Here is a 14,968-nt window from a genome sequence, read left to right as displayed (position 1 = left end):
ATATATATATATATATATATATATATATATTGTTGCGGATATGAGGATTATGTTTTTTTTTATTGTGTTGTATTGTATAGTAAATGGTTGTGCAATATTGCTTTATTCTGGACCCTCCTGCCTCCAGTGTTGTATAAAGGTCAAAGGGCGTTCCCGTAGTTAATTCCATAAAGCATACCCGTTAGCCAATCATAGATTTCCCCCTGGTTGATAGTTATATCTTTATTATGTGTATTAGGGTAAGGCCTTGTCTTCCATTAAGATGACACTCCATTGCACCAAGTGAAATAAGATAGATTCCCTTCATTCTTCATTCCCATTCCCAAAACCTCCATTTCCCATTTCGTCATTTTGAGTGAGCACCATTGAACATGTGCTCGGGTCGGGGAAGAAGGGCGTGGCCGCCCGTCGTCATCAAGGGCGGAGCCAGAGGGTCGCGCGACCAACCAGGGCCGAGGTGAGCACACCGATGGGCGTGTCCTGAAGGCCGGCGGCTTGATCGCCGGAGGCGCTATAAAAGCGCGCGCGCAAGGTACTGCGTAAGAACATTAAGGGAATCACAAAGCCTGCTATTCGTCGCCTTGCTCGCAGAAGTTGGACCAAGCAAGAGAGAAAGAAGGTGGTTGGACAGAGAGACGTGCCAAGAAAGAGTTGAGCCAGAGAACCAGCAGCTTTGGGTTACACAAGCAGCGTTGACTCCACAAGGCAGCGTCGACCCGTTACCCCGCGGGAACCAGATTGCGGAGGCATCGGTGGCCGTCGAGGTCCAACCTGACGTCCCATGCGGGATCAAGCCGAACCATCTGCCCCAGCTAAACCTTCCCGGTCCTCCTTCCAGCATTTATCCTGCCTTTCCATCCTTCTGGTGTACGTGAGTTTGTTTTGTTTGTTCTGTCCTTGGGTTAATTAAGTTTGTATAAGCTAGCGTTGCACTGTGTCTAATATCTTCTGTAAATTATTTTCATATCTTTCCTTCTTCCTTGGTTTCTTTGGTCCTGTAAATAGCAAATAAATTATATTCGTATTGCAAACCTTTTTTTTGTCTTCTTCTTCTTCTTTTTGACATCCGTGTCGCCTTTGTCTTTTCCCTATTGAATATCTGTGGCGCGATCCGTCCAACGTTCGGGAATCGGGTTAGTCGGGGTAACTGTTAGGGCCGCGGGGCCTCCGCTCGGCAAAACCAACATCTTATCCGCGGTCCGTAACAATATATATATATATATAATTATATATATATATATATATATATATATATATTATATATATATATATATATATATATATATATATATATATCAGACTGGAGGTATGCATATCCACATGTAAGCTGTCTAGACTGGGTTGAAATCACGACCCAGCTATATAATAGACTGTCATCCCGGTGTTTCGCAGGCAGGGTGGGCCATCGATGTGTGTGCGCCATCCCTCGGATGGGCGTCAAGCTGGGTATCACATCCACCAGCATCATTTGCTGGGGATTAAAGACCCCTCTGTGTCTTTCATGAAGAGTATGTGATATATTACTGTCACCCTGGCCAAATTACAAATTCATGCTCTAACTTGCTTAATATTCAAATGTCAGGCATTGCCTGCTGATTTGTAAAATAATTTGGTCAACAACGTTTGTCGGCCAACCCCACGATGTGGGAATGATTATTATCGTTAATGACTCATTGTATGACCGTATACAATATGACCATATTGTATACGGTCATACATGACCATATTGCATGACCGTATATGTTAATGACCGTATACCCACATTGAGTGAAAAATGTAAATTATTGGCTTTTCTTGGATCATTATGAATATCTCGTTCAGGATAACCTTTTCAAGGTCATAATTTTGATGAAAAAGACGGAGTCTCTGAAGTTATTTTCATGCGCAACATGAGTTCACAAGTTTTTTTGTGCTCGAAACAAGAACAACCAAATTAATCGTTGTCATTGGCTTTGCAAATAAGAGAAAGGAACACCACTTATTCTCGTTGAGTAGTTTGCTCACACACCACAATTAATCAAAACTGATTGTAATGCAATGTCCAAGGGCTCTTTCCAGAATGGATACTTTGATATTTATTTGGTGTGAATGTAATATTTTAACCCGAAACGTCAGAAATGTATGTATATTTATACTATAACCCCTCCTAAGAGCCCAACCCACTCTACCTGTCGTGCAGGTTCAGTCAGGATCTGCGGGATGCCTAGGGCCTAACTGCAGGAATCCGCCCGCAGCAGGCACGGCATTCTGTAGCCACCGATGTATCCTTCAGCAGGCTGCTTGTGCCATCCAGGAGTTTGAGAGAGGCCACAGGACCTCAAAGAGTGGAATGCCCCCGACACTCGTCTCCATTAAACAGGAGACCATCTCTTTCGTCGTAAGTAGCCATACATGATCATCCTGCATCAAACAATATGCAGATCCTTTCCCGTAAGCTTAGTTCTTAACTACAACGATAGGGCTGGAGGATAGAGATTTGGAGATGTATGGCGATAGGTGGAGGGATGCTGCCTCTCCAAGGGTCCACCTCCAACTGCAACAGCAATTCCACCTCCAACTGGCAAGCACATTGCAGTTGCGGCCCTCAAACTTTGGGTCTGCCTTCATGCATGATGGCCACTTCTGGGTCCCTATTATTGGCAACCTGTGGGCACACTACAACGATCCGAATGCAGAGGGGGTATCATCTATAAAACCTTTGGTATGCCACCCTTAAACAAGTTGAAAGTTTATGAATGGTGATCATTAAATCTGTAAATCCAGGCCCTGGGGTAAAACACGTAATGACTGATACTGACAAAACTGTATATTTCTTTTTATTCCAAGCAGTTGTTTTACGTCATTTTTAAACGGAAAGTTTCTACACTGTCTTTTCTACAACTCTGAGTCTCTTCCCACACTCGAACCCCGGGCCACGTGTGGGCATCCCTAATTGAGGCTACTCGAGCAATTGCTTCTTTCCCTTTGGAAGAACCAGCGATTGATGCACCTCCGCCCTGTAAATGTTGAATCAAATTCCAAACTCCACAGAATCTTTACTGTCCCTAATATTATTTAAAGACTCCTGATGGTCTTGACCTTTTCCTATTTATGTTAAGGTGCACTATTCTTTTAGATTCCATATTCTGCCGACATTCATATGTTTGAAGTTTGCTTTTAAGCTTTTGTTTTCTCCTCTGCGGAAGCTGCTACAGAGCTTTATGCACTCTTTTCCTAATCACCTTGCTCAGCCATCCATTTTTGCCCCTTCCAGAAATCTTTGCTTTTCACTGGAATCATCCAGTTAAGGAGGCCAGCATCAATTCTTATAAAGCTTGCCCGCAGGACAGTTTTTCTGCATTTGTGAAAGCTTCTGAAAGAGTTTGCACATCAAGGACACTATAGAAAAGAAATTGGGATTGCAGGGTTCAAAAATAGAGCTCCTGTAATGGGAAAAATAAAGGGGCTTGCAATTGGACGCTTTCCACTACTTTCTACACTTGTGGTTAATATTTGACCACTTAGGATGTAACATACGGTGAGCAGATGGAACAATGCGCAGTTTTTTTAGCCTTCTTTACAAGGAAGCTTTTAATTTCATTGTTCAAAATCAGGTACATTTTGTATTAAAAAAAAATCCTGGTAATTAATTGTCAGCTGTTTTGGTGGAGTGCACATTTTATACATTTTGGAGCATGGGCCTTTGGACATGTTGTTTGTTCATGACATTGGTTTTCCCTATGGGTTCTGTTGTCGATTTATTGTGCAAATTTAGTAAACAATTACATCTTCCCTTAAATATATATATATATATATATATATATATATATATATATATATATATATATATATATTGTACGGAAACGGAGTACGGCGCTCCCATTAACGGGGGGGGGGGGGGGGGCGGGGGGGGGGGGGTTAATCCCCCTTCTATTTGCACTGGCCATCTCCGATCCTGAAGCTACCCCGCTCCCCTGTGTGGGATTGCCCGAAGTGATTGGTCAAGGGATTCCCGTACACCTCCGGCAATCCCTTCACAAGGCAGGTGGGTAACTCCGCTCGAAACCGCGGACAAGATGGTATTTTGCCGAGCGGTTTTAGCAGCCCGCGGTTCGAACCATTAACAAAGATTAAACCCGATCCTGAGCGTTGGCCGAAATCGCATCACAGGAACTCAATGTGGAAACCTCTAAAACGAACGGATGTGAAGGAAAGAAGGCAAAGGTAGGAAGAACACAGGTATTTATTACTAATTATTGTACAAAACCAAAGAAACCAAGGGAGAAGGAAAGAAACGAAAGTAACTCACAGAAGAAGAAGAAGACAGTGCAATTCTTATAACAAGCTTAACCTAAACCCCAGACAACACAGACAGACACACGACAGGCAGACTTACACGAATGGGGAATGAAGGCAGGAACGAATGGCTGGAAGGGGAGGAAGGTTCAGGTGGGACTGCGGAACGGCCGGGCCGGGAGTGAGCAGCCACCGACTCTCCACCCTCGGGTCCACACCGCCGGGATGCTCGCAGCAGCGCGTCGGAGCTTGTCGTGGCAAGGCTGGTTGGAACAGCGTCTCCCTTGAACTCGTACTCCCGCAGGTTGCACGTCTCTCTTGACAGGACTCTCGATTCGGGCTCCTTCAATTCTCTCGTCCTTCACACCTCTCTTGAAGCAGTCCCTCTCAACCTCCTTTTATGAGGCGCATGGCGATCAAACCGCCGGCCTTTTGGAAACGCCCATCGGTGAGCTCGCCTCGGCCTTGATTGGTCGCGAGGGCTCACTGATCCCGCCCCTTGATGAGGCGTTGGCAAAGCCACGCCTTGTTCCTGGCGCTTGGCTGACTCCTCCCCCTGATGACGATGGGCGGGCACGCCCTTCTTCCCCGAGTTAGAGCACATGGCATGGCGGCGAATGCAGTTGGTAATTGTGGTTGGCAATACAATTTCTTGGGCAATTAAAAAGGGATTCCACCTTATTTGATTCGGTGCAATGCAATGAACTAGTGGAAAAAACAAAGCCTTATACTGACATAGAATAAAGAAATAACTATTGAGGGAAGCCTATGATTTGCTACGTGTATGCGATGGACTAGCTAAAGGGACGACCTTTGACCTTTACCAATTGATGGAGGTATTTACAAAGAATTACTATTTACAGAGGGTGATATTTACAAGAATTACACCAAGTGCAGGGTTTCCCAAATCCGTTACAATATATTTATATATATATAAAATTATTGTCACGTCGATGGGTCCCCGTCGTGCCAGGAGCTTTTGCAACTTCAGAAGATGGCCAAGCTTACCAAATTCACACTCCGTTCAATTAACTGTTATTTTCCATTTACAAAACCACAGAGATTGTTCCAATCCGAGGCTAAACTTGGCTGTGCAATGCACGGTACACAAAGGATGGGAAGACGTTTCTTATCGCTAAAATGGAGGTTTTAAAAATAAATATGGGGATAAGGGCAGACAAGATGCTATCAATAAAACAGAATAACCAAGTAGTCAACAGATACAAGCAGGGATGAGGGGGCATGCTAACTTATGTAGAAGGAGAGAAATAACCCACTGTTGCACCAAAAATAAATAAAGGGAATGACATAACTATGGGGAGTAAGCGAGGGTTTGAGCAAGGTATGAGCTGGTTTTGGGTCCAGAACGGCTCTGCAGGCTGTTGCAGCACATGGCTGGTGTTGCACATGGTTGGTGTTGCACATGGATGGTATTGCACCGGGCTGGTGTTGCATAGGGCTGGTGCTGCACAGGGCTGGTGTTGCACATGGATGGTATTGCATCAGGTTGGTGTTGCATAGGGCTGGTGTTGCACATGGTTGGTGTTGCATAGGGCTTGTGTTGTAAAGGGCTGGTGCTGCATCAGGCTGGAGGAAAGCGATTTGGAGAGGTATGGTTATGGGTAGAGGCAGCCAACCGAATAGAGAGGGGCTGAGGGATGCTGCATCTCCAAAGGTCCAACTCCAACTGCAACAGCAATTCCAAAACCAACTGCCATACGCATTGCAGCTGCAGCCCTCAGACTTGGGGTCTGCCTTCATGCATGACGCGGGTCCATATCATTGGCCACGTTTGGGCATTCCATCTTTCAGAGCAGCCATTATCAAAAGTCTTACGTCGCCTCTCCAATGCCCCGCAGGCGACCTCCTCACTATGGTTTGCGGTGCGCTGACCAAACAGTCCATTCCTTTTCCTCCTGAAGGGTAATGTTCTTCCTAATTGTGCTTTTGTGACCAAGTCCTCGCCCAGCCTTGCTCGAAAACAGGAGGGTTTACACAACAAACTTACTCCATACTGCCTTAAATTTGACACTCGTTGCCTCAGTGCATGTTTTACAATATGACTTAACTCTGGACAAATAGGTATTACAGGGGGAAATCTATGCTACTTGATCACATTGTCCATATTATTAACACAATCTAACTATGGATTCGCTCCCACCCCAGTGTATTAGTACTAGATTCTAGATTGTACTAGATTCAGTGTACTAGTACTAGCTTTTCCACAAGCCTCGACTACATATACAAAAACAAAAACAGAGAGTCTTCGTCCTTCCTTCCTGAAAATCCCACTCTTCACACCAATGTCGAGTCACAGGCTCGTAAATGCGATATGCATTGGTGCCAGGATCTTTGATCCTGTGAAGCACAGAAATTGCTTTTTATTTGCTGGAATTATTTTTATATCGAAAATATATAGGGTGAGTAATTTTTTTGTTCAAAGCCAAAATTTAAACATAGTACATTTAGTGTTAGGGGTAATAACTATAGGATTCATTCTGGATCCTAAACTTTCTGGCTGATTTTGTATTTTGCATCAATCGCCCAAATCACAGATATGTTGGTGGTATCTCTGCCTTCTACTGCCTCCTTTCTGGTATTGCACCCTCTGCTCTTTCTGTGCTTTCTCACACCTCCCCTTCCAGATTTCTACAGGGCACGCACGGTCCAGCATCAACCCCTTCTGACGAAACTTCCAACATCTACAACCACTGCTGACCTCTACTCATTTGTTCCTCTTTTTCCTAGCCCATGGAACCAACTTCCATATCCTCTTCATTCTAATTCTTCCCTCCAGGTCTTCAAGACAGCTGTGCACCATCATCTCAGATTGTCCCCAGTCCAAAACCATGATCTTTTCTACCCTTGTTAAACCATCCTAATCCCTCCTCATTCCAAACTTCCATTTTTCCCTCCTGAGAGTATCCTTCTGTATCCATCTCATCAACCCCATACATTGTCTCGTGCCCCCACCCCACTCCTCCTCACAGCCATTGTTGTCTGCCTCCCTCTGTCTTGGCCTTCAGCTTTGCTGTTGGTGTTTTTCCCCCTCTCTCTGTTGTTCCTTTTGTTTCTGTTGCATCCTGATCTGTTCAGTGTACTAGTACTAGCTTTTCCACGAGCCTCGACTACATATAAAAAACAAAAACAAAGAGTCTTTGTCCTTCCTTCCTGAAAATCCCACTCCTCACACCAAATGTCGCGTCAGAGGCTCATAAATGCGATATGCCTTGGTGCCGGGTTCTTTGATCCTGCGAAGTGCAGAAAAGTTCCCAACTAAACTGCATTTAGTAATCAAAACTTACTGTTCGTACCCCAAGGTCCCGCAACCGAAAGCCAAATTTTGGTGGCAGCATGTGCAAGAGGCAGAAGGATGAAAAATGTTTCTTACCTTTATAAAGGATATATTTATAAGCAGTACGTGGAGAAAGGTGCACAGTAAATGCAAAACGGAACAAACCAAGCGAGTCAACAGAAACGAGCAGGGAGAAGGGAATATGCAACGTATGCACATTGTACAGGGAAGGAAATAATACACAACCCCCTAAATTGTACCAAACAACACATTCTTACTGACAATGGGGCAGGTGAGGGCTTGTATTGGCACAGACTGGTTAAGGTCCCACGTTGATGAGCAACTCAGCCCATGAAGGCAAGAAGCGGTGAAGGTGAGGAGCGATGTAAGTGAGGAGCAATGAAGGCAATATGGCACAGATTCCAAACAATGATCCCCAGAGATCAGGGCTGGTATGTCTCCTTTCTTGCACAGCACCGATCACACTCTGTCGCCCTGTGTTCCACCTCCGTCTGATCCTCACAACATTTGAGACCGCATCCCCAAGCAGTGGATCTCTCATTGGCCGATAGCTGGTGTGGGTGGCACCTTGCTCTCACAGTTCCACCCTGCAGGGTGTGCCCATACAAACGTATTTTATCCCTTCTGGGCTTCTACAGCGCATATCGCCACCATGGCCCACACGCACATGCCGACAGTACGTTATGGTCGAAAGCGCTTTCTTCAAGCCGTTGTTCCCCAAACCCTCAATCTGGCCTCACCTTTCAAACAAGAGGATTTGCATTACCCAAACTAACCCATTTACATCCTCTCCAAGAAGTTCTGTCACTCAAGTTTTTGGGTCTCACTATCTGCCATGATCTTTCCTGGGAAAACCACATTTCCAAGCTGGCCTCCAAAGCCAGTCGCCGACTGGGCATCCTCCGTCGTGCGAAGTCCTTCCTTGGCACACCTGAGCTCCTCGCTACACACAAGGCTTTCATCCGCAGCTCAATGGAATACTGTTCTCCCCTCTGGGCCGGTGCTCCTGCCTCACACCTAGCTCGGCTTCACGCTATTGAAACCAAAGCTTTAAGAATCATTGGAATCTCCCGCGATGGAGCTAACTCTGAGGGCCTTTCACTCACTCACCGCAGGCAGGTTGGTGGTGTTACTGTTTTATACCGACTCCTCTCCGGCCTAGCTCCCCCAGCTCTGTCTGTCCGTGCTCTGTCCCCCAAATATTCCCACAGGTCGCACAAGATCTGTCTGCAACCCTCTTCTGGGGAAACTGCTAAAATCAAGACTCTCTGCTCACCTCCACTCATTCATTCCTCTTTTCTCCCACCTCTGGAACAAACTCCCTCACTCTTTTCAATCCCACTGCTCCCTCCAGGTCTTTAAAACAGCTGTTCACCACCATCTCTTGTCTTCCCCCATCCAAAACCTTGATCTTTTCTACCCCCGTTAATTCATCCCATATCCACTTTTTTTTTAAATTCCGACTTCTTTCCTGGAAGTCCTAGCAGTGTCCATGTGTTGTTGTTTTTTTTACCTCTCCCACCCCCCCATCCCCCCATTCCCATTCCTCCTCCCCCCAAGCCCTCTCCCTCCCACAGGTCTCCCGATGTCCCTGCTCTCAAATGTTGTACTTGTGTGCTTCCCTCTCTCTCCCCATCTTGTCTCCCGCTCCCTTTATCTTATGTCCTATGTGTCCGTTTGTCTTTTTGTGATTAATGTTAGCTCTTACACGAGCCTCGATCTTGTATACAAAAATAAATAAATAAATAAATTCCTACTGGCTCGTCCTTCAGTTGCATGCTTACATGCTAATAATCAATTAACGCACTGCACCCTGACCTGCTTTAAACCAGTCCATTTCATTCTCATGGTTTTTGACATATCGTTCAACAACCTTGCTTACATCACATGACGGCACTGTGTCTCCCCAAAGAGATGCTTTTGCCAGACGACTCGTCATGTATGGTACAAGAAAATTTCCTACACGTTCCTGAACACGCTGTTTAAATTTAATATCAGCATTGCAAGTACGGGCCGGACAGGGAAAGCTGTTAAGAATATTCTAATACATCCTGGACGAGGATAAAATGATGTCAAGAGCGAGGTGAAATAAATTGTCGCAGTTCATTATCGTGCTGAAAGGCCATCCTTAATACCTGCAATGATTATTCGTTTCGCAAGCTGCCATGTAATTGGTGTGTAATGGCTATGAAATGGCTGAACATTGAGTGAAGAATTCAGAATGTGTATGTACAATTTGGATGATGTTCGTCTGTATTTTGCCACAGTATTTCCTACCCGACATGAGACAGAAAGTGAGCCATTGACCTTTTGCTATGTCCGCATTCATCTTCCTTGTCATGACATATTCCACTTTTCAGCGGAAGGTTCCATCCTCCGTATTGTTTTGTCTGGACGATCTTCCCAAAAAAAAATCTAGTATTTTGACATTTTTCGGAAGATTATCGGGAGATCACCCCTGTAACGACCTCTTTATGCAATTACATTAAATCAAGCTCTCGAAATTGGCTCAGAAAAATTACCTCCTGCTCTTGGAAATTGGAGTACACGTTGTTTGGAGAACGGCTCACCTGACCGAAGTGGATTTTTCCATTTAAAGCAGCAATGCACACACATCGTTCAAATGCTATCAGTTAAAGGGCTTCTCTTTTTCACCTTATTTTCAAAGCTTGATTACTCGAAGGAATGAATCAGACAATTCATTCATATTTGATTCATATCAAATGGAGCTATATTTGCATATTTGCGGTCACCCTTCTCCCGGCATGATGTCTGTATGGATTTCAGTCGTTTATTCTTATTAAACGATGATTAAGGGCCGGTAACTGAGCTTCCACGCTTTTTCATTTTAGGTCAAGTAACTGTGTGTACTTGGGGTATATGATGATACAGGCGTGTTGAAACTAAAATAATCAATCAATTGATACGTATGTTAAGTTGTTTTTTTCCTGTCTTAGCATGAAGCTTATGGTCACTCAAATCCCATATACTGTTAAATATCCACTCTTACATTGGTATTGTTATTAGTCCCCTACCGGTGTACACCGGAGGGGACTATAGGTTTGCACGCCGTCCCTCCGTCTGTCCGTCTGTCAGTCCGTCAGTCCGTCACGCAAAGAACAGTTTTCCGGACCTTTTTTCGAAACTCTTAAAGCTAATGATTTCAAACTTGGCACATGGTTTCCTCATGATAAGTTACAGATCAAGTTCGAACTTCACGACGTTTCGATCATTTTTGACAAAGTTATGGCACTTTGAACTTTGGGAATCTGATAATTCTGATGATCCTTAACTCAGTGCCATTTTAAGTGTTAATTTCCTTTAAAAAAGATTTTCTCTGCAATAATAGGACCGATTGAGATCAAATTTTCACCGTAGGGGGGACTCGGTCTGTAAAATATTTTAATCGTAATTATGACGTCACGTGGTCACGTGGTTCGGCTGCCATATTGTTTTTCGTGAAACCACGAAAACCCCTTTTTCTCTGCAACGGCTGAACAGATCGAGGCCAAACTTTGCAGGCAGAATCGCATACCCATGACGAACAAAAAGGTCACCGAGCATGACGTCATGCATCACATGGTTTCAGAGTTATGACGTTTTTAAGCATGAACCTTTAAAACCAAGCTCCTCTGTCATTTTTGATCCAATCGAGGGGAAACTTCACAGATCTGTTCAGCATGTCAGTCTACTAAAATGTCTTTTTGGAATTTGCGATAGGGCACGTGGTTTGGCAGATATCGTTAATTAAACGAAAATATTTTTAAAAAAATGGATATCTCTTGTTTATTCGAGAGTTCTCCTCAAGCCGCACCGCGCACCCTTAGCCTCGTCTCGCGAACGTCAAACGCGTGACACAGCGCGCGCTTTCGGGAGGGGCGGAGCCAAGCCGAGCAACATATATATATATACACATTGATCATTGATCGTGAACCGGAAAATATAATAAATTACTGATATTTAGCGACTCGAAAGGGTTCTTTATCAACAACCTATTTTCTCGTGCTTCTGCTGACCTGTGTGCAAGGTGTATAAATCGAAGTCCCGAGTGCGAATCACAGGTGAGCCCGTCCTGAGGTAATTAGCGATTGGGAACGATTCAGAACCTGTGGGTAAATAACCCTTGGTAATTTCCCCAACAGTTTTCCGGACGACAGACTGCCGGGAGGGGACATGTATTGCAGCGCAATACTCAAAATGCTTGTTAATATATAAATATCTATATTATCTCCTGATGTCTTTTTATGTACAAGCTCCTCTATGAGAGTGTGAGTGGGCAAAAAAAAAGGAAAAGAAAAGATTGATGAGTTTCAATTTCATGGAATGGTTTTCCAATATGATAAACTTTTGTGGTAAAGTTGGTGTTTTTGTCATTACATTAACATGTTTTCATATGCTTTTCCAAAACCACTTGCAGTTCCATTATAAGAAAGCTGTTTGAGGTTGAGTTTTAAAAAAGCATAAAAATTGCACATTCTATATATTCATTTTAAATATATACAAGGTTTAGGATCTTGGAAGAACTCGGATACAACAGATCAGGACACAACATGGCAAAGGGAATAGCAGGAGAAAGGGGAAATGGCAATATCAGGGCGGAGGGAGAATGTTGACAGAGACGGACAACCAAGGGATGCAGGTAACGATGAGTGGCAGGGGAGAAAGCAAGGGATGAACAAGATGGATACGTAAGCAAAGTTTTCGGAGGGTTGGTTTAACGATGGCAGAAAAGATCATGGTTTTGGATGGGGGACTAGAGACTGGACTTGAGAGGATGGTGAACAGCTGTCTTGAAGACTTGGAGGTAAGAGATACCTGGTGTTGGCTTAATGGTTAGGGCGGCGGGCTTGGGATCCTAAAGTCCTGAGTTCGAATCCCATTGAATTAATGCCAGGTGGGGTTGACTCAGCCTGTGCATCCTTCTGAGGTCAGCAAAATGAGTACCAGATAACTGGTTTGACGGAGTGGAGTGGCGATCCCCCGTCTATACCACACACTTACCCGTACCAGCCATAGAAAGGCAATTAATTACCCGAGGAGACTCGACATCATCATCAAGAATGAGATTGATGAGAGTGTGGAAGGTGGTTCCACAGGTGGGGAAAAGAGGACTAAATGAGTGGAGGTGAGCAGTGGTTCTGTATTCAGGCAGTTTCACTAGGAGGGGGTTCCTGGTGGACCGTGTGCGTCCTGCCAAGGAAGACGGAGTATTACCTGTTTGGCTTTGGAGGCCAACTTTGAAATGTGTCCTGCCGGAGGGAGATCATGGCTGAGGATGAGACTCAAGAGTTTGAGTGACTGAACCTCTTCTTCGAGAGGCTTGTTGAGAAATTAATCTGCGGTGCTGTCCTCTCAGAGAGAGAGAGAGAGAGTGGGATTTTTTCAGAATTAAAAGGCATGTTCCAAGTGTTTGACCAGATTGTGATTTTGTCAGGGTCTGAGGAGAGGGAAGTCGCTGCCTCCATGTCTGTCAGAAGGATGAGCGACGTCACGGCAGAGAGTGGATTAATCAGCAAAACGATAAGGAGGATTTTCCAGAGAGTCATCAGAGAGACCATTGATTAAAATTAGGAATAAGACTGGGCCGAGAATAAGACTGGAGTACTCCAGCCTTAACAGGGAGAAACGAGAGTTCCGTTGAGAGCCACACGTTGGCTACGAGAGTGGAGGGAGTCAGTAACCCAAGAGTGGCGTTGGTCTTGGATTCCATAGGCAGATGGTTTGGAGAGCAAGACAGGATGCCAGACTGTATCGAAAGCTCGAGATATGTCAGAGAGACGGCACTCATCTCAAGTCTGACATTGAGGACCTCCATTCATTTTGCATTAAACCGGAGACTTCAAGGTTTACTCCAGAAGAAATGAAGAGTTAATCAGCGTATTAGTTAGAACAAGAAAATGACTTCCTCGCACACTTCCTGGCACCACTGCACACGCGCACACACACACACACACACACACACACACCCCGACTCCTACCACCCAACCGGCTTCTTTCTTTGCCCATCAGTGTTTTAATTGAAACCCCAATGGAAACATTTGCACATTCCTATGAGCTGGAAAGCAATAAATCAGCTCGAAGCTCGTTAGAAATCAGGGGAAATGATTTGGAGAGTTCGTATTCGTGAAGCCTCATGGTGCACTTTTCAAAACTATAACCCAGAAAAGAGTTCAAATTAGAGGAGATGGTTCAGCCCATTTGACTCATACAAGGTACCAGCCTAGAGTCTCACTGTTATGAACTCCTCATATGTGATGGATTTTTTTTAACACTGCAGATGGGATAGTCATATTAATCTCCTAAAATGTACTGCTGCAGCTGAGCTGCTGCAAATGCAACAAATGATGGTTGTAGTCAGATGCAGGCCTCCGAATCAAACAGCTCCGGCATATAAATATCATGCCTCTTGATGGTGTTATCTGTCCCAGTAATCAACCTTCAATTCTTTACCTTCTCAGGTCTGCAACGACAAGGAAGATGCACCAAGAGATACACGAATGGATAAGGAAGTGGTTAATGGCAAACACATTATCGTGAATGGTACTGCAGGGAATTTACAGTTGCTGGGAGATATATCCCAGGAAAATGATGCAACTGGTTTCTGCAGTGTCTCAGCTACTGCTCAAGTGCAGCAGGCACAGCCCAAAAGTAAACCTAATAAAAATGGAATTCCTACATCATCTTTCTACAAAACAGGTATGTTTCATTTCGTGATGTGATGGAGCTTGCAAGATTAATAGGCCATATAATCTTTGCGATAGGACGAGCACCCAGATATGAAGTTGCACAATGCAGGATATATGTGCAATATTTAATTTTCGACAGAATCTTACTATAATTCACCAAATGTCTGTCTGTCTGTCCGTCTGTTCGTCTGTTCCCATGTACCGCAAAAACGGCTGAACCAATCGCAACAAAATTTTGGGTGGATAATCCTGGGACCCCCTGAACTAAAATAGGCCATATTGTTTTTCCAATTTTTTTCCAATTTTTTTCCAATTTTCCAATTTTCCAGTTTTTCCAAACACGATGGAATAATATTTACCGATATGAACAGTGATGTGGCTTCTGTTGAAATTCTACAAATACTGTTTAGATTTTGATGATTTGCGTGTGATATGATTTAACGGATGTTTATATAAATCGTTTAAAATAAAAAAGCCTTCAATTTCTGATATTTTGCCTTTTCATTTGGGCCTCCCAATTGAAGACCCGCCCATAGGGTGGGTACCGTTGCCAGTATTTTAAAATTAGGTAGTTGGCTCTAAAAGTATAACGAGAAAGCATCTGCAAATGCAAAGACCATCCTGTTTGGATTCACACATCTTCTTCCGTAGGCTCAAAATAACGAAAACAGTAGAAAAAAAAAAAATACAA

The 14,968-nt window shown here is 44.1% G+C and overlaps 1 protein-coding gene across 1 annotated transcript in view; it reads left to right on the top strand.

Moving 5' to 3' along the window:
* LOC144888293 (uncharacterized) overlaps window positions 1-14,766 on the top strand; it is a 104,294-nt gene extending 89,528 nt beyond the window's left edge. The window contains exons 6-7 of the mRNA XM_078765959.1: window positions 2,180-2,377; window positions 14,050-14,766. Coding sequence (XP_078622085.1) covers window positions 2,180-2,377; window positions 14,050-14,310 — 459 coding nt within the window. The 3' untranslated portion in view covers window positions 14,311-14,766. The remainder of the gene's footprint in view (window positions 1-2,179; window positions 2,378-14,049) is intronic.
* The last annotated feature ends 202 nt before the right edge of the window (window positions 14,767-14,968 follow it).

The sequence above is a fragment of the Myxine glutinosa genome, chromosome 11 (assembly GCF_964187855.1).
Source record: "Myxine glutinosa chromosome 11, kmMyxGlut1.1, whole genome shotgun sequence".
NCBI lineage: Eukaryota > Metazoa > Chordata > Myxini > Myxiniformes > Myxinidae > Myxine > Myxine glutinosa.
Note: the sequence above shows the minus strand (reverse complement) of the source record. Positions and strands in the feature narration are given on the sequence as shown.